General features: G+C 44.1%; 1 protein-coding gene across 1 annotated transcript in view; it reads left to right on the forward strand.

Annotated features, from left to right (window-relative positions):
• The window catches only part of LOC117369054 (basal cell adhesion molecule-like), a 104,032-nt gene extending 93,571 nt beyond the window's left edge, over nt 1-10,461 (forward strand). Inside the window, exons 13-16 of the mRNA XM_033962964.1 lie at nt 349-384; nt 1,210-1,351; nt 8,044-8,152; nt 9,579-10,461. Coding sequence (XP_033818855.1) covers nt 349-384; nt 1,210-1,351; nt 8,044-8,152; nt 9,579-9,584 — 293 coding nt within the window. The 3' untranslated portion in view covers nt 9,585-10,461. The remainder of the gene's footprint in view (nt 1-348; nt 385-1,209; nt 1,352-8,043; nt 8,153-9,578) is intronic.
• The last annotated feature ends 10,239 nt before the right edge of the window (nt 10,462-20,700 follow it).

Raw genomic sequence — 20,700 nt, forward strand, 5'->3', positions numbered from 1 at the left:
TGCAGTTGCTGCCTGTGTCAGCATTGGCGTCCGCCCCTAGGAAGCGACGTCAAAGGGCCAGCCGACACTGATGTGGGCATGCCGCTCACGCAGGAGAAGTTAAAAAGGCACGGGGAAAGTTAAAGTGGCACACATGCGGCGGGGTGGGTGGGGAAAGGGGCACCACTCATCCTTACTACGCCACTGTCTGCAGGACTCCAGGTAACCTGCCTGTTTCAAGCAATTGAAAGCATAGTATTGAAGTACCGCCATCCACTGGCACCAGTGCAGTTGGAGGGCACTCATTCAGCTTGGCACTGTAATTCCATTGCATGATGCTGACTTATGTCTTTTGCCTTTACTCTTCAGTACCCAGCACTGCCGCTCCTTCCCGGGCCCCTATAGGTAAGAATATAATTCAGGTTTTCTTCTGTCTTCCTGGAAAAACAGCAGCAGTGCCTTCTCTTGTCCCCCTCATGATGCACACCCACACCTGCCCATCTTTCATCGCCAGGCCCTTGCACCTAGCTCTTCTTACTACTACTACTTATTTCTATAATGCTACTAGATGTACGCAGCTCTGTATATTTATTATATGCAAGTACTTTCTCTGTCCCGAATGGGCTCACAATGTAAGTTTTGTACCTGGGGCAATGAAGAGTTAAGTGACTTGCCCAGGATCACAAGGAGCTGCAAAAAGAATTGGGCCTAGGTCCCCAGGATGTCACTAGTTCCCCAGGAGCCTACTGCATAAACCATTAGGCTACTCCTCTTACGCTTCCTGTGACTCCCCCACCATCTTCCCCTCAGTTACTCTGTCCTCACCGCTCCCAAATCTCATGGAGCTCCGTCAGTAATGCCTATCATCTTCCTCTACCCATGTTGCCGTTAGTGGATCCACTTCAGAAAACAGGTGTATGTCTGCTCTCTCTTGTGGGATTCTGCTGTCCCTGAGCAAGGGTTGGACAGATTACTTCTTCAGTTGATGGACTGACTATTTTGAACTGCATCACTGCCGTATTGATACCTGACAAAGGAGAGGGGTTACAGGCTTGATTGATGGATTTTGTTGATTTGCAGTGGATCGCCAGTACTGCAGTATTGATGCACAGGGTTGGAGAGGGGCTGCAGGCTTGAGCGAGTGATTGGTGGATTGGTTGATATGCAGTGATTGTCAGTACTGATAGTGGAGGAAGGAGACCTCTGAATGATGGTTTTTTTTATTTGCAGGGACTCAGCAACAAGGTGGCAGCAGCACTGCAGTCATTGCAGTGATCGTCTGTGTCCTGGTGCTTCTCCTCTTGGTTGGACTGTTTTATTTCCTGCAGAAGAAAGGGAAGTTGCACTGTGGCAAGTCTGAGAAGAAATCCCTGTGAGTACTGTTCAAGAAACTTAGCACACCTCCCCCAGTTCTTTCTGCCCATCCTATGGCCCTTTGCTTTTCTTGCTATCCTGTCTGTCTCTTTGGTTTCAGTGGCCTTGTCATAGTAACAAATACTCTAATAAGCAAATGATGAAGGAAAAAGAAAATTGACCTATCCAGTTTGACCAGTTATTCCAGTCCACACTGTAAGGAGATATATCCCAACCTCCAACCATATAAACTTTACATTTTTAGATGTTGCTCCCCATTCAAGTCAATTTTTGATGTATGCCTCGTTGATCCAAGTTTACCAATCTAAACTTCATCCAAAACTGATGAGGCTGGGACTGAATAACCAATTTCTTAGGTCCTGCTGGATGGTCCTTGGCCACTATAAAACTGCCAGCACTGACCCAGTTGATCCCTAAGGAACTGCAGCCTACTGATATGAAGCCCGCTCTCCCATGACCTTCTGTTTCCTTTTTATTTCCCTTTATCATCTCTTTTTCCCCTTGCTTCTGCTTTCCACAGAATGAAGGATGAAGTGTTTGCAGTGCTGCAACCTAATAGCCTTTTCCCTACCACTGTTCTGTGTATCTGTCCCAAGCATGCTTGAATTATGTCTCAGCATTTGCTTTCCACCACCTCGGCTATTGGATTATTCCAGGCATTTACCACCCTCTCCGTTAACAAAAATTTTATCAAGTTTTCTTTGAATCTTCCTCCCTCCAACTTCAGAGCATGACCCTTTGTCCTTGAAATTCCTGTCAGTGGAAAATGTCCCCTTCCTATGATTCATCGAAGCCTGTTAATGTCTCTCTCATAATTCCCCTTTCCCTCTCTCACTTCAGTGAGCACTTTCTAAATGTCTTTAGCTTTTGCGTGTAGGCTTTCTATTGCAGGCTCTGTATCATTTTCGTAGACCTTTTCTGAACGGCTTCCATCCTTCCTTCCTGTGTTTATCTCTCTCAGTATCACCTGACATGGCTGCAGAGCTAAGGGAATCCCGATCAAGATGCCACTCTCCATCTCTCTTCTGTGCTTAGCGATGTCTTCTTCTTACCCTGCTAACAGGAAACACATTTCAGACTGTCAGTGCCAGGGTCTCAAATTCTGCTACTAGTCTTCATTTAGATGGAATAAGCAGAAAAATGATCAATTTGTAATCTTTATTAATCAAAGCACCTTTTCCTGGAAGGAATTTTATTCTTCCAGTGCTTAACTAATTTCTTAACTATATGTGTGTGCTATCATATGTTCGTGTACTAATTCTTATGTACTCTGCTGTGTGTCTTATTCATGATAAACCTTGTATTTATATGTATACATTATTCTTCTGCTCATTGTACCTGCCCTTTCATGTAATTCACATTGCGCCTTCCTCTAGGAAAAGGTGGAGTATCAAATGTGTATAAATAAACAAGAAATAAATAAGAAATTGCAATAATTGTATTCTTTATAGTTCACCTTTTAGTGGCGATTGTCCACAAGATATTTTTATGCTGTTATACATGGGTCTTTTTTGTCTATCTGTTCTAGTGTTTCCCAACCTTTAACCTTCCCAACCTAGTTTCAAATTTATTACAAATTTGCTATACCACACAATGGGTAAATACCTTCTAAGCGGTTTACAATGCCAATAGGGGAAAGGGAAAAAAGGATGGAGTAATTAAAAAAAAAAAAACCCACCAGACAAGATTAAGGGCTCCTTTTAAAAAGGTGCGCTAGGGCCTTAACGCTTGCAATAGTGCGTGTTAAATTCCCAAGCGCGCTAGCCGCTACCGCCTCCTTTTCAGCAGGCGGTATATTTTCGGCTACCGCGCAGTAATTTTGTGCGTGCGCTAAAAACCCTAGCGCACCTTTGTAAAAGGAGTCCTAAGTGAAGAAAGGAGGTAGAACTACAATATTCATGATAGAATAGGGGAGATGGTAGGTTACATGAGGGTCATTCTGTGTTTGGGTGTCTCAGCCAGAAATGGTGTTTGGGAATGGAATGTTTGTAAAAGAAATTATGTAAATGTGTCTTTGAAAAGGAAGGTCTTTAATTCTGCTTTAAAATGATCAAGTGATGTAATAAGTCAAAGGGATACAGGAAGAGTTCTATAGTTGCGGGCTTTTAACGGAGAAAGATGATTGCTTAATGTGTTCATGCACGATCTCACTGTGAGTTGGGATGAAAAGTTGTTTCTAATTGGCTGATCTGAGGGATCTTGAAGGGATGTATGGGATGAGACAGCAGCTAAGATATGTTGGTTCTCCTATGCTAAGAGTTTTAAAGGTCAGAACTAAGATTTCATATGTAAAACTGTGAGTTAATGGGAGCCAGTGGACTTGTTTAAGCAAGGGGGTGATGACGATCAAATCTTTTTGCATTGTGAATTAAACGTAATGTAGTATTTTACATTAGTTGAAGTCCACAAAGGTTTTCTGTCTAATCTAGTGTTCTCCAATGCAAAGCCCAGGGGCCAATAGTGGCCTTTGGAGACCTCCAGGGTGGCCCTCATCATCATTCCGGCTTTTTTTTTCTGCTACTCTGCCTCTCTATACAAGTTCATGACAGAACGGGAGAAGTGGATGAGACGAAGAGCCACATGCTTGAAAGACAAGGCATTTCTCAATAGGTGAAGAGAATGTACATATTTGGAAATGCCCACCTACTAGAGGATATGCCCAAAACAGATTGAAGGTGGGCTGGTAGGGTAGATGTGATTGATACACACTAGTCAGCAATGTTGTAAGCTCGCATTGAAAGATATTAGGCGGCTCTCCTTCAGCTCATTGGATCTTAATTGGCCTGACTTAAAAATTAGTGAAACCACTGGTCTAATCTATCAGTGAGATATGATTTAAAGTAGAGAATGACACAGTGGCAGTTACCCGCGGCTAGCCGTGGGTAGCCATGGGTAACTCGCTGAAACGGTGGGGGGGGAGGGGAAAATTGCTCACTGCGGGCACGGGGACAAGGCCATCCACTGCCCCGTGGAGCGGTGAATGGCCTTCTCCCCGCAGTTAAGGGAGGGAAGGTGCGCCATCACCAATCGCGCGTGGCCCCCTCCCTCCCTCCTTACTTATGGCCAAATCTATCTCCCTCCCTCTCCCTTACCTTCACGGCGCTTTCGTAAAATACTTACTGAAGCCGGCAAAGCCTGCCTGCCTGAAGTCGAGTGTGTGTGGGCGGAAGCTTCTTCTCTGACGCAACCTTCATCTCATGCCCTCTCATTCCAGAGCTTCCTTTCAAATGATAAACTCACCTCATGCGCATTTATATCATGTATATTTTTAAAAATCTCTATCATATCTCCCCTCTCCCGTCTTTCCTCCAAAGTGTACATATTGAAATCTTTAAGTCTGTCCCGAAAGCCTTATGACAAAGACCACCATCCATTTTAGTAGCCTTCCTCTGGACCGACTCCATCTTGTTTATATCTTTTTGAAGGTGCAGTCTCCAGAATTGTACACAATATTTTAAATGAGGTCTCACCAGAATCTTATGTAGGGGCATCAATACCTCCTTTTCCTGCTGGCCATACCTCTCCCTATGCACCCTAGCATCCTTCTAGTTTCCACCATCAGGAGGGGGGTGGAGAAGGTGTTATGGGCAATGTATGTACTGCACAAAGTGTGGCTCACCTATCCTTAACCTACATGCTGCCTATTAATTCCTTAAATAAAGTTAAGAAAGTGACAGGGCCAGCCGAAGGGTATCTGACATTCTAGGTGAACCTTCAGCTGGGTATCACACCCACCCCACTGGGATAGCCCAAGACCATAACCCCTGCCTGTGGTCGAGCACCTCCTCTTCTCTTTCATATCTTCCTCTCTCCCAGGGACCAGCATTTCACTTCTCTTCCCTACCTGCTGATCAACATCATCCCTTTCCTTCCCTATTTTTACTCCAGGTGGCTAGCTTCCCCTTTCAAGTTTCAAGTTTTAAGTTTCAAGTTTTATTGATTTTGATATACCAACCATCAAATTAATATCTAGCTGGTTAACAATGAATTAAAAAGATAGGGAAAACTGAGAAAAATAAAAATGTGTGAACATATAATAAAGCAAACAAACAAACGAACAAACAATTACCAGACGTACTGGAATGTGAGGGTAGAATAATGGGATGGGTAAAGTTACATATTACATATTCCAATCCCTACCACTCATTGAGTGTCTCCTCTTCCCTTCTGTAACCCCATTTGGTGTCCAGCTCTTCCTGCCTCTTCCCTTCTACTGCCCTGGACCCAGACCAAAGTTGCAAACACTCAGTGCCTCACAAGGCCTTTAAACACAGGCCCACACTTGAGCACTGCTGTCCTGCCCCTTTCTGACAAAGTAGTTCCTGTCAAGGGGAGGGCCTGTGTTTAAAGTCCCCATGCTGGCTCTGATTCTGTTTGCATCTTTGCATCAAATCCAGGAAGATGTAGATCAGTGGTGGCAGGGGAATAAAAGGAGAAGAAGCTGGACCTGAGATGGGGAGGAAAGGAAGAAGAGACACTGTTCTCCTGCCTTACTGCCACCTCCAAAATACTGCTGCCCTAGGTGAATGCCCGCCTGGTAGGGAGGCCGGTCCTAGAAGGAAAGACAGTGCAGCTGGCCCACCCCCGGATAAAACGAGAATGTGTGATCACACATGTGCTCAGAAAAAAACACTTGAATGTTTAGGCTCATGTTGCTGCAAGGTACTGAGAGCTAGAGGCACTAAACACGTTCGGTAAGACTGTGTGGATTGCTGTGGACCAATTTTTTGGCTGATTCCAAAACAGCGATTGATGTTGAAACAAGTTTGCATGCAAATGATTTACTCAGAGGTTCTACATAATCTCCGTTTGATCCCGTATGATCGATCGCTGTAAGAGCGACTCTCACACATGCGCAGAATAGTCCAGTTGATACAGTGCTAATGTATGCATGCGCCAGATTTGCTATGTCATTCATAGGCGTGGATTATTGTAGCGCATCATATGCGTACATCATTGGAGTGCGTTGAAGGCGTCGCCCGTATGGAGGGGGCGGAGAAGTAGCAGCAGATTACGCAAATGCCCAGCTTGTACATATTTTAATCATGAGGAATGAAAATTTTAGCCTTCTCTCATTGGCCCCGTCTTTTCACTGCCCTCTCTTTTATATTCTACATTGTTAACAGTAACATATAAGACACGCCTTCAACACATGTGTTCACTGGTTAGCCACAAACAGACAATTTAACCATCCAGGAGCCAGTTTGCTTGTTTACCCCAGTCTGTCCTGCAGCAGGGGTTCCATGGTGAGGGAGGGGGAGAATGCGGGTGCCATAGAAGTAGGGAAAGAAGGGCTAAGTCCTGGTGATTTGTGTGAGGGAGAGAGATATGGAAGAGTATATGCCTCAAGGAGGGGAGGTATGCCTGAGGGAAGAGAGTGACATGGGTGTGCTATGTCTGGAGCAGGACAGTACAGGAAAGGTTTAGGGGGCTGCTATATCTTGAGAGGGGGGAAGGAAGTATGGGAGGAATGCATACCTCAATTGGGGGGGTGAGAGGCCAAGCTTAGTGTGGGAGGGAGGCACTAGAGGTGTGTGCCTCAGGAGAGACTATGGGGAAGAGACAGCTCTAGAAGCACAGGAGGATTTAGGAGAACAAGCTATGGGCAGGAGTGGCAGGTGGGCATGGGGGGGGGAGGGCTGGATTTGAGAGAGAGCAATGGTGGAGTAAGTGTTTTGGGCTTTTTGAGAGAGGTGTGTGTTCCATGTGAAGTTTGAGAGAGTGCCATAGATGGTGTGTGTATATAGGTGGGTTTGCGGGATTTGAGAGGGAGGTTTGGGGTAGTTTCAGAGAAAGATCTATGGGTATCTGTGCTGGAGAATGTGAGAGAGGTATGGCTGAGCATATTGAGGAAGGATGAGAGAGCTTTGTGGATTTGTGTATCAAGGAGGAGAGTCTGAGAAAGAGATGGAGAGAGAACTGTTGGGGTGGGGTCTTGCTTGGGAATTTGTAGAGGGAGAAAGAAAGCTGGGGTGGGGTTTCCATCTTGGAGAAGGGTTACTAATTAAACTGGGAGTTGAACCTGAGGTGGGTGGTGGGGAACCATGTCTAGGCTGGATTTCATGCTTGGTTGGTAAGTGTTTATCCTGAGGAAAGTTACAGGGTGTGAGATCTGGGGCATGAAAGATCAGGTCCTACACCAAAAGATTATAAAGAATGCAAATTTTTCAAAAAATGTGTACCGAAATTGTAATTGTTTTATGTAGAATTCCCCCAGGAGTATAACCAGCACACTGGTTGGGAAACATTAGTTTCTTCTTCTGTGAACATTTCCTGCTCTCTTCCTGTCTCTGATTTATAGATATGTCCTGTGGACCTCTTTCTCTGCATCTCTATCTCTCTGTCCATGAACATGTCCTGTCTGTCTTTCTAATTTCTCTGTCTGTCCATGAACATGTCTTCTGCTTAGGTGCTCTTTCTAATGACCTCTCCTGTCTCTTTTACCTATGAACTTGTCATCGTTTCTCTGTCTTTTAAGTAATATTAGTCTTGTCTATATGTCATTCTATGAATATATCTTCCTGTCTACTGAGGATCCCCTCCTTCTGTCACAGGAACCGTATCTTTTTAAATCTCCAGGGGATGATCTTTTCATCCTGATATCTCTCCCATTGCATTACATGCTTTTGTTCTGCATTGTAGTGGTTGCCCATAACCTCTTGCCCCCCCCTCTCCTTACCTGTACTTTAGGACTCACAAGGAGGCAAACACGAATGAGATTGTTGAAATGAAGACAGACAAACAGCATGAACACAGGGGCTTGCTGGCATCTGGTGGAGGTGGACACTCAGGAGATCAGGTCAGAGGTCACAAAATATTCCTAGCAAGGCCAGCACAACCTATTAGTGTTTGAAGGCAGTAGCAAAATATACCATTAGGCCCCTCGGCCAATGCTGCATCTTCTTTCCTCACATGATTCCACTTGTGGTCCTTACACCACTTATTTCCTCAAAGTACTCCATTTCCACTCATTTCTGGATTGGTTAAGGGGGGGATAAGAAAGAGGCAGATGGTGTAAGAGGGGGCATACATTTTTAGGAACAGCAGAACATCATTCTGTTTCGGAGGGCTCAGACAAATCAATCTGTGCCCCTACCCTTCTAGTCCCACAATTGCTGATGCTGTGTGGGGTAAATAACTGGTTGAGTTATGGCTTGCTCACTCTGCTGCCTATAATTTGTTTTGAGTTGGGGGAGAAAGCAGAATTGGAAAGAGTCCCTAGTGGCAGGGGTGCCATATTTTGAAGCTGCCTTGCTCTGGCTTCTGGTAATCACATGATGGGAATTATCCATTGGTTTGTGAGAAAAATGTCTAGACACCAGTTTCACATAAGTTCCCAAGTCCATTAAGTTATATGTAGAAAGAAGGATGTAAGCAGAAAGGCGATTCCTCAAGAGTCAGAAAGAATGATTTGTGTTAACAAAACTCAATGGCATGGCCAAGCCATGGAGATCTATTTCTATCTGGAAAGGAAAAAGGCGAGCCATGAAATCTTTAGGGACTTATTCTCTGCTATGGAGCGATGATGTCATTTCCTGTTAATTAACGATACAATTTCCTTAGCCTCTACAGAGAATGAAAAATATTTGTTTGAGCTCTGAGCAGCAGAGAGAACATTTTGTTGTTTTTCGCATGATTAAGAACTGCTGATGAAGTGCTTAAAAGTTTTATTGGGGGAGGGGGACCTTTGGAAGCTCAGCACTGCCCCAGCCTCCATCTCCAACTCAGGAAAGTGACCTGCTGCTTTATCATGGTACTTTTAGGGGTATGGTCAGTCAGAGAAAGGTGCAAGTTTTTATACTCAGTGAGCCCTTTTTGGATTGCCAGTTCCATTCCAGAAATATGGAGTTGGGAAGGAAGCTGTGGATCCCTGTGGAAGTAAGTGTCCCGATCTGAGAGGTCACAGTTCAGGCCCAGACAAAACTATTTTTGTCTGTCCCTGAATATCCTAACAAGGCATACAGACTTTTAGTACATACTGTACCATACTGTACTTATCAAGTCTCAAAACATCTTTTAGATGCCTGGAATTACAACCCCAAAATTTCTTGCACTGAGACAGAAAGCAGCAAAATGCCATGAGACACAAATTAAGTAAGCCAATAAAACTAACTTGAGGAAATTAAACCTTTACAAGATGGTGTGGAAGAGTCTCAGCGCCTCTTCTCTTGCTTTTGAACTCTCTTTGATTCTTTTTTTTTTTTTTGTCTCCTGTGGTTGGACAGTGTTGAGAGCGTCCCGTAGGATCAGCCGTTGTGGAGAAGTTGGAAACCCAGTTCTTTCTTTCACTTCTCTCATCCCAGCATCTGTTCATCCTCTGGTTAAGAGGCTGCATGTTCTGAGTCATCGCAACACCAAATCTGTGGACTGTTCTCCAACCATCTCCCATTTCACTCTAATATTACCAAAATGAAAAAAAAACAAAACCTGAAGAAAGAAAGCAGTTTCAGGCTGCGGTCAGATTGTGCTTTTCTTCTTGCTGTTCATGGCTATGGTCTCTGTATTGAATTTGGAAGCATCCCAACTTGAGCACCAAAAGCCAGTTGCCAACGGAACATTATAACCATATTAGAACTGTGATGTCACCTCCTTTTTCCTGGCTATCCCAGAATGCCTTTGTGAAGCTCATAGGTCAGCAGCATTCCACTGAATGCAACAACACATGTATATTGTTTTTGTACTTTTCCTGTGTTTAGTTTCTTATGTGAAATAGTTTTGGTGTTAGAATATGCAGATGACTCTGTGACTACTGGTACCTACTTTTATTCATGAATTTTCAGCTTCCAAACACCTTCTTTTCCCCATCTGTCGAACACTGGGATCTATTGCTTTGCTTTTCTCATATAAGTCAAACTACAAGTGCCAGAATGCTTTACAGCAGGAATTGAAGGGCCAAGCTGGGTTAAAGCTGTCTCAGTGTTCCTGGGGCTATTCAGGGGCCCCCTAGCCTATGGAGCTACATGAGGTTTCAGGAAATTTGGAGACATATCTCTCCATGAACACTTCCCAGATCCTCAAGGTCTGAGATGTAAATAATGAAATGTGTATTATGGATTTTTTTAATGCTTCTCTTTGGTCAATACACTGGTTTTATGTATTTTATCATTATTATTGTAATTAGTAATTTTTGTATTATTTAACAATGATTGAGGGTTCCGAGGTCAAATAGTTTCATTTGATTAATATTATGATGTGAAATTTGTCCAGTCATGTCAGAACAACTCTCCTTCAGCTAGTGAGGATCACCATTGCTAACTAGAACTAGAAAGATAGAAACCTATCTAGGGGCAGGTAGAGCAATACTCCTGGAACTTCAGGGCATAATGAGACAGACAGAGGCAATGCCCATGTTCAGAGAGGGCATCGTTCTTTATATCCAAGCTCCAGGGAGAGATCACAGACGGCTCATCTCATAGCAGCAAAGAGAAAGATGAGTCAGTGAGATGGAGTCCGATCTCCTTGTTTTCTCAGAGAGAGACTCTTTTGCAATGTGTGTACACACCGGCCCAAGAATTTCTGTTTATCTCCCCCTTTTCCATTCTGTTTGTTCATCCTATTGGTATGCATGCTGACTTAGTGTGGCTGATACTATTGTATCAATATTTTGAAGTTCTTTTCTGTATTTTACATTATAAATTATGCACCGCCTTGCTCTACTACTGTAATTAAGGGAGGGGGGGCATAGTAAATTCAAATTAAATAAATACCCCCTTTCTGCCACAAAAACTCCCCAGGCACTAGTAAGGGGGTAAGAGGGTGCTTATGGCTGGGGTAGTAGCTGGTCCCTCAATCTTTCACTTTGTGAATACTAGAGACCAGTAACTAAGCAGTGAGTGAGGGGGTGAGGAATTCTGCTGAAGGATTTTCAGGAATGCAACTAAACTGAGTCACATTTTGATTCATTGCATAGATTCTCAGGTACTAAAAGACTGTAGTAAAATGGTGGTGGTGAGGAGTGCCCAGAGAAGGAATGCAGAAGTGTGTGGGCATTGGGGGCATTTTATTTCCATGTGTACTTTTTCATGTTTTCTATCAGCTGCTAAAACTCTTGGTGTGGACGTTTGGCATTCAGAGCGTGGATTTATTAATCTAGTGAGTTTAGGTTGAGTCAGAGACGTCTGATGATGATCAGCAGAGCAGCTGTCTGTGAGGGGCACCAGGTGCATAGCTCAGTCCCTCCCCTAGGTTGGGGGGCCCCCCATTCCACTCTCCATGTCAGTGTTGCCATCTTACTGGTTTATATTTAGGTCTCTAAACGTGCTCTGTAAAACCAGAGACAGGCCTTCAAGGGATGCTTGATTCTCCAGTATCATTTCCTCCTCTCCGTCCTTGCCTTTGGCAGCTAAGGACAGCTGAGGCCATTGACATTCCCACCCTGTTGCTTCCAGTGTAAGTCTCACGGCTGCCTATCTCAGCTTGTGGGAAATTAATCCCTAAAGATGTTTAGGCCATGGATTCCTGAGGGTGGAGGGAACTAGTATCTGAGCATCACACCTCCTGACCCTGTCTTGTCCCTCCGATGCTATTTTGAAGTCTTGGCACTGCACACAGCATGAGTGTGGGGCTAGGGATTTCCATGTACTTCTCTGGGAGGTCAGGAGGTTGGTGACCATGCGCTGGATGGTAGTATAGTGACCTCACAACACTAATTTTACCAACTTGATTTTCTTGAGTTTCCATCTGTGATGTTTCCTGACATCCATGAGATTGCCCTTTGAAAGGTTTTCCAGATGTCGAAGGCTTCTTCCAGAATGTTTCTTCTCTTCCCTGAGCTGTGTACAAGGAAATCCTAACGCATAAACCATAGCCTGTCCTTTCTGTGCACCATGCCAGCCCTGAATCTGAGGAAACCAGCCTTTGTAATTAGCTGCTATAGGTGAGTGCTCTCCTGTGCTGCTAAAGTTACCAGACCCCGAGACAGTCACTGCTTCTTGGCGGAAGAAGACACCCCCATTCTTGGCCTGTGATAATAGGAGCGTCACAGATATGTAGAAGAAATAGTAATAGAGTGTAGCATAGTGGTTAGAGCTACAGCCTCAGCACACAGATGTTGTGGGTTCAAACCCTGTGCTTCTCCTTGTGACCCTGGGCAAGTCACTTAATCCTCCACAGTCCCAGATAGGGAAAATGCTTGAAGCACCTGTATGAAAGCTGCTTTGAGTGTGGTTGTTAAACTACAAAAAGACGGTATACAAATCCCTTTTCCTAACAGAACAGTGTACATCTAAGACCACCATGTCTCCACTCACCTAAATGGCTGTTTACCTGTGGGAAAGCCCCTTTGAAAATTATCCTGGGGAGGGGAGGTTGGTCTTGGACAGGCTAATGGGTAGAAGTAGGGTTTTCATTTTGAAATCTTTGAAATGGTGTTTACACCTGCTCTTGTGGACCCACAGGCCTACAAACTATTTGGGATGTGGAGGCACTGAAAATATACAGACACATCACCCAGCACACACAGATACTCACGACTACTCTCATTCTATAAACTTGTACGCCAAAGTTATAGAATAAGGTCAGTTATATTCTTTTCTTAATTGAATAACTAAATGCTAAATAGCTTTAAAAAACTATTAGCTGAAATTGATGTTAATTACCACTAATTAACAGTTTCATTTGAAACTGCCCTTGGTCCTTATTCCTACAAAATAGGCATGGACCTGTGGGGCATAGGCAGCAGAACACTTTTTTGTTTGGGGGGCCCAAAAGCTCAGAATTGCCCAAGCTCCACCCCTGACCCTACCCCATAATAGTACTAATTGTAAATGCCATTTCTTCCATTCATTTTCATATACAATATATATTTTATATATATATATATATATTTTTTATTTTTTATTTTTTTTTTTCATATACAATATAATCTTATTTAGCGCATAAAAGAATTTATACCACCACCCCTTCCTACATAAATTCCAAGCTACCCATCTACAGCCCCACCCGCACCCTCCACTCAAAATCGGAGATACGCCTATGCATTCCCCCCGGAAGGTCCCTCCTCTCAGAAACCGCCCACAAACGCTCCTACAGCCACTTCATTCCTCAACTCTGGAACCAACTCCCCCCTCAACTCAGACTACAGAACTCATTAATGACATTCCGGAAAATGGTAAAGACCCTCCTCTTCAACTAAATATCACCCTCAGTCTACACCCCTCCCCCTTAAGCCCCACCTCTACTCTTCTCTCTCCTTTCTATCTTCTCCCTAAATTTCTGTATAGTTCTCTCTCAACCTGTACTTAAATAACTTGTATTTAAACTAAACTACTGCTATTTAAACTACTGCTCTCAATTTGCTGTATAGTCCCTGTATTTAAATTGCTGCACAGTCTTGTATGTCCAAACATTTAAATCTACTGTATAATCTTGTATGTCCAATTACACTCCATTGTGAATGTTTACTTGTAGACCGTTCTGAGCTACTGGGAGGATGGGATAAAAATCTAAATAAATTAATAAATTAATTAACAATACATAATGGTAACCATATAATTAAACTACACAAAGTACATTCTTTTCCCCTTCAATACCCTTACATAGCATTTCTTCCCCTCTCCACCCCCATGTGTAATATCTCCTTCTCTCTCACTCTCTCCCTTGCTGCAAAGGTAGTGGAGAAAGAGAGGGATCCAGGGTGCATCTCTCCAACTCCCTGTACTGCCACATCCAACATGTCTCCCTCTCTTATCCCCCGGACTGTATGCAGCATCTTTCGCCCCTGCCCACCAGCCCCATGCCCAACATTTCTCCTTCTATCACCCCGCCACATCTCTTTTTCCATTCCCTCCACCACTATGTCCAACATTCCTCCCTCTTGCATCCCTTTCCATCTGTCCCACTATTTCCTCTCTACCACCACATCCAACATTTCTCACTCTCATCTCTCTCTATCTCACTCCTCTCCCACCACCATGTCCAACAATTCTCTCCCTCCCTATGCCCAACAATTCTCTTCTTTCTTCCTTTCCCCATGTACACTATCTCTTTCCTTCTCACACCCATGCTCAACAATTCTACCTTTCTATTACCTCCCCCACCTCAGCATCTCTTTCCCTCCCTCCATCCTATGTCCCAAGTTCGTGCCCCCTCCTTTCCTTCTGTGTCCAAAATTCATGCCTCCTCCCTCCTTCCTTCCAGCCTGTCCCAAGTTTTTGTCCACTCTCTGTGTTCCATGTTACCTCTCTCTATTCTGTGTCCCAAGTTCATGCCCCTTCCCTCTTTCCTTTGTCCCAAGTTCATGTTCCCTTCCATCTGTGTCTCAATGCACCCCTCCCCCTCCTTCTCATGTCCTAACGCACCCCTCTACCTCCTTCCCTTCTGAGACCCCACGTGCCTCTCTCCCGCCCTCCCTTCTGTGTCCCAAGTTCATACCTCCTCCCAAGGATGTGTACCTGTGTTCTGGCCAGCTCTAAGACATCCAAGTAGGCCTCCTCCTTCTTTCCAGTTGCACTTCTTTCTTCACAAAACCACAGGCAGCAGCAGCAGAGTATGGCCAGAGGTCATGGTGTGCTGGCTGAGCAGCCTTTTACCAAAAGGTGTGTGGCCATGCAGCTTAGAGGGAACATTGCTTTATTCCTTTTCACTTTTTATCTAATCAACTTTCTATCTTCTTCTCTCATCTCCTAGCTTTCACATTTCTCATCCTCCTATTCCCTTTTATCTGCTTCCCATTACCACATTTCTACCATCCTATACTCATTCTGCTCACTTATCTCCTTGACAACTCTCTCACATGGATCCACCATTTCTAGCATCTTCCTTCCTTGTCACTTACTCCATCCACCCTTGTAACCCAGCATTTCCTTCCTCTTTCTTTCTCTCTCACATGTCCAACATCTTTTGGCCCTTCTACTCCCTCCTCCCTAGTCTGACAACTCTCCTCCCTTCCCTCTTCCGGCCCCCAGTCCATATCCTCCCCACCTTTCCATCTCTTCTCTCCCTCCTCTGCTCTCCTCGAGTCTTCCATCGCTCCCTCCCCCTTCTGCCCTTTCTCCTGAATCTTTCCCTTTCCCCATTTTGCCCAATCCATCTTTCCCTCTTCCCATTTTGCTCCCTCCATAACCATCTCTCCCTTTCTCCCCTTCTTCTGTCTCTCCCTTTCACCCCTTTGTACCATCTCGCCTTGATCCCCTTTTCCTTCCTCCAAATCCCTCTCTCACCGCCCCCCTTATACCCCCTCTCCCTGTCCTCCTTATACCCCCTCTGCCCATCCCCATCTTTCCCTGTCCCTCACAAATCTGACATATTTCCCTCTCTCACCCCATTCCTAAGTTTCACATCTCTTCCTCCTTCCCTCAATTGAGTCCAACATCTCTCCTTTCCTCCACTCCCTCCCCCAAGTCCTATTCTGCTCCCTCTCTGCCTTCCACCCCTCTCCCGAATCTGTAATGTCTTGGGAGGGGCCTTATTTCTAGGCAGCACTCCGGTGGACTGCTGTGTCTTTTCCCTGCCATCTACTGCTTCCCCCCTTCAGCCACCATGCGTCCTCCTTAAATTTTGTGTAAAAACACAGCACCGCCCTGACGTCAGCCCCAGCATCTTCTCTTCAATGTGGCCCACTCTTTCTGACAGCTTCCAGTTTCCGCTGGGGCGGGCTGCGATGGAGAGAAGACTCCAAGGCCAACATCAGGGCAGCGCTGTGTTTTTAGAAGAAATTCAAGGTAGATACACGGTGACTGCTGGAGGGGGGAAGGGATGGAGTAGATGTCAGGGAGAGAGAGACAACTAGCATGTACGCTGGCTGACAGCAATATGCCGCTCCTATGCCTGCCTAGATACACCACTTCAGCCTCAGAAGAGGTATTTCTAGCCGGTAATTTTTGGGGAGGCCATGGCCCCCCCTCCATCCAATGCCTATGGGTCAGGGGGTATCTAGTACATACATGCACATCTTATAGAATACTTGCTTGTCGTTTATTGGATATACTGCTTTTTCACACACGAGACAAAGCGGTTTATAATAAAATACAAAAATACAAAATTTTTAGAAATAATGCCATAATCTTAGGTAGAAAAGTATAGCCATTCACACAAAAAACACAATACTGAAATATCTGATTCCCACCTTAACTCCCACCACAGGTCGCTATAATATCAACAATTCTGAAATGCTAACTCAGGCTCCCTTTTATGAAGCCATGTTAGGCTCTTTTATCGCCAACTGCGGAGGTATTTGCTCTAATGCTCAAAGGAATTCTAAGAGCGGAGCTTTAAACGCTGCAGCTAGCAATAAAAAAGCCTAACGCAACTTCATAAAAGAGGAGGGGGTTTCAAATAAGTATTTCTTCAAAGAAGCCTTAAATGACTTGAAAGATTCTTTCAAGTATGTTCCAGAGTGCAGGAGCCAAGAAATAAAATGCACTAGATCTTGTTGACTCCCAGCGAGCTTTAGACGGATGAGGTATAATTAATCTATCATCTCTTAAGAATGAGAAGAGTACAAAAAGGGGTATAGGTTAGTATTAAAGATGAGAGATATGCAGATTGCTTACTGTAATGTATTTTGTGTGTTAGAGTCAAGATTTTAATTCTAAACTCAATTGGGAGCAATGTAGTTTTCTAAGTAAAGGTGTCACATGAACCCGACGTCTCACCTGACAAAGCAGCCTTGTTGCAATGTTTTGAAGTTTATAATCTTTTTAAATTTTGCTAAGTGGACTTATGCTAGTATTCTATAATGGCAAATGCACACACATTAAAGTGTGCACCTAAGCCCCGATTCTATAAATGGTGCCTAAAACATAGGTGCCACGGGAAGCAGCGCATAATGCTTTTCAAACTTATGTTGGCCACAGTTTATGGAATTGCGCCCAGAGTGGACTTAGGCACATCCTATTTTTGCCAGGATTTTCTTGGCCTAAACATTGGCGCCGAAGTCTAAAACAGGCACTACATGAAAAACACACCCACAATCCACCCCTAACCATGCCTACTCTCTGGTAGGCGCCTTGGACTAGGTGCCTACCTAAAAGTGGTAGGTTTCTACCAATCTAGGCACCCACCATCCAATTAATTTTAATTAAAGCCAAGAGGTTTTTAGTGCCGGCTGGTGCGCTGAATGCTCTGCACTGCTCCGATGGTCGTAGAATTCCTATGAGCGTAAAAGGGGAGCGGGGGAGGGGGATTGGTGTCTTTTATAAAATCTGGGTCTTAGTGCATAGCATCTTGGTGTCTAACTTTAGGGGATCTATAAAGAATTACCCCCTGTGCGTATTAGGAGTCACTGCTCCTCCCTTCTCTCCCAAGTTTCCTTGCAGCAGGATCATGTTACTCAGGCTCTGTCCTTAAGTGGATGGCAGAATCACCAGGTCTTTTCAGAAACAGGAGAACGTGAAGTAGGGTTGCCAGCTGGCTCCAGGTTTGCTCATTCATTCCTGATGCAGGGACTTGCAAGCTTGCTTTTCTTAGGGAATACGTTGGGAAAGTACAGAACTATAAATCCCTGCATGCAATGGGGCAAGCATGGAATGGATCAACCCTGTTAGATGAATCTGGAGCCATTTGGAAACTCTAGTGTGGACCCGCAGAAAGGAAAGGTTAAAAGATCAGTCCAGGAAAGCCCCTGAGTATAACTTTTCTTTACAGATTCAGGAAACTTTATTGGCACGACAATGTGTGTGTGCTGCCAAAGGGTGATTACAAAAATAAAGCACAAAAATTTTATATTAATAACAAAATATAATGAGCAGCTACAGAATAGAAAACAAGGAAACTTCCCAGGTTTTGATTATATCAAGTTTCTGGCCTAGTGGCAGGATATAATATATTTTTGCTTATATTATTTCTCCTGCTTCCCCCAGTATTATACACAGCCTTTCCTGTTCATTCTTTGGTGGGAAGTCTTATTTTCTCTGACAGTTTTGGGAAATGTACATCTCTGGTATGTTTATATTTTGCACAGTACAAGAGGAAATGCATTTCTGGCTTCTTGGTGTTTCCAATTTTATTTTGTCTTCACGTTTCTCTTTCTCATTTGTGGTCCCTTAGAGGGGTGTGCACCGAGCACCAATTCTATAACAGCTACTGTGTTCAAAGATACCATTGTAGAATACAGGTATAAACTTGTATTTCTATGCACAAAGAAAAGACAAAACAAAGTCACGAGGGAGAGATGTCAGTCACTCAGCCGTAGATTTAGATTCAGGACACACTTTATTGATAGTAGCACTGCATACGGCTAACCGATTGACATCTCTTCCTCATGACTCTTTGTTTTGTCTTTTCTTGTCGTCGAGGCCTTTTGGGCTTTTTTCTTCAGTGTATGCACAAAGTTAGGCATAAGCACTTCGCCGCCAAATCAATGACAGGTTTAACTAGGTGCATCTAAGTGCTCCAATGGTCCTTTTTCTTAGATATTTCTGGGCCAGAAACCCAGAGCGGTGCTCGGTAGTGTGCTTAAGTTCTATCTACTGGAGTCTCCATCAAAGCTCACTCCAGCCCATCAAACCCTTTGCAGGGCCACATTTTGGATTTGTAGATACTTGGAGGGCCGCAGAAAAAAATAGTTAATGTCTTATTAAAGAAATGACAACTTTGCATGAGGTAAAACTTGTTATAGTTTATAAATCTTTCCTTAATTGCTTCTGATAATTTCAGCTATACATAGCCAAAATCTCTGCCAATTATCTCAGCACTCACACACGCAATTATAGAACTGCCTGTTATTTTGTTTTTGGGTAGGGCTGATCTGTGTTCTGCAGTGGTGCTCGAAATGTGGTATTCTGCTAGGGTGTAGTTTTTGTGTAGGGACCTTTAGCAGTTTAGCTTGTTCTGCATTCCCAATAGGAGATGTATTGGTGTTCTGAGGCCTAGTAGAATATTTGCAGTGCTGCCTTTTTCATAAACAGCCCTCTTGTGATTTGAGTTCTGAAAGGCAGGTTTGATTATTTAGGCGCTGAATATATTTCTTTTTGTAAGTTGAGTAGAAAAAGAGAACATCCTAATTCAGTTCTGCACCCATTCATGAGGGAGTTGTTATGGAATCAGAGGTTCAGTTTGCAGAGACAGAGGTACAGACTTTCTCTTGAGGTTCTGTTTTACACTCACCCCCTCATTCTGAACAGGTCGCCCTAAGTTAGGTGCCAATTAAGCATATTAGTTATAGAATACTAGCACTTACATGAATGATCATTTACAGTTACGTGCATGTGACTGGCTGAGCGGTCATTTCCCTAGCACATTGACAGGACCTGCAGTGCTCCGGGCCAGGTTTTCTAACAACTCTTTTTGTATTCACACACATATACACTTCTAGATACTCATGAAGGTATAATGACCACTTTTATTGGTGTACAGGACCGGAGTCTATTCCTTCACAAGCTCAGAGAAACCAAAACTCTATACGTTAAGTTCAGTCTCTTAGTCCAGTGTAACAGTTTGTTCTAAAGACAGTATCAATTCCTATTCAGTATTTAGTCAGTTAATCAGCTCTCAACAATTTCAACACCTGCGTGGATTACCTCAGCCACACCAGACATTAGCTGTTCCTAAGGCAGCAGTGTTAGGCTCTTCAGCAGACAGTCTCAACCAAATAAACATTGGCTTACCTTAGCCAGCACCTTAACCGTCCAAGCTTCCAATATATTCAGCAAGCTTCTCATCCAACCAAGCACAACACCACTCACCATACCAGCTCTTCCAAGCAATCCTCAGTTTTCTCCCAGGGTTCTCCTTAACCCATGGCTTCTGAGCCTTTGCTGCTCAGGGAAGTCTCTTTGTGGAGGCTCTCACCTTCCCACAGGTGACCTTTTACGGGGACCTCCCAGAATGAATCCCAGACTGGGCATATGAAGCTTTTCCTGCCTGGGTTCCACCCCATGACTCAGCAGGGTAGTCTGTTCATGCAGTTCAGCGCCACCTGCTGGATGAGGGTTGAGCTCTGAGCTACAAAGCTCAATGTATCTTGGACCCTGTAGTTCAGCGTCACCTGCTGGATGAGGATTGAACTCTGAACTACAGAGCTCAATGCATTCTGGACCCTGTAGTTTACCCATTAATTGGCCAGCGCCCTCTTCGGCCCACCAATATAACAACATCACTTGTGAGGGAGAACCCCCTGACTCCCTCACATTGCATAACTGTTAGTCTTGCACTGAGCAGTATTCTATAACATAGGTGCATAAAATTGTGCACCCAAGTTTACACTTGGTGTGTAAATTTGTATGCACAATTTGTAGAATAAGGTCAATTGTATGTGTGAATCAACAAAGAGCTAAATGGTGTTAATGAGAACTAATAGGCCATAAATTATGCTAACTTCCACCAATTAGCAGTTAAGAGCACAACTGCTCTTAATATTCTAGAAGTTGTGTGCTCAGAATCAATTGTGAACAACTTCTACAGGGTGTG

The sequence above is a fragment of the Geotrypetes seraphini genome, chromosome 11, assembly GCF_902459505.1.
Source record: "Geotrypetes seraphini chromosome 11, aGeoSer1.1, whole genome shotgun sequence".
Lineage (NCBI taxonomy): Eukaryota > Metazoa > Chordata > Amphibia > Gymnophiona > Dermophiidae > Geotrypetes > Geotrypetes seraphini.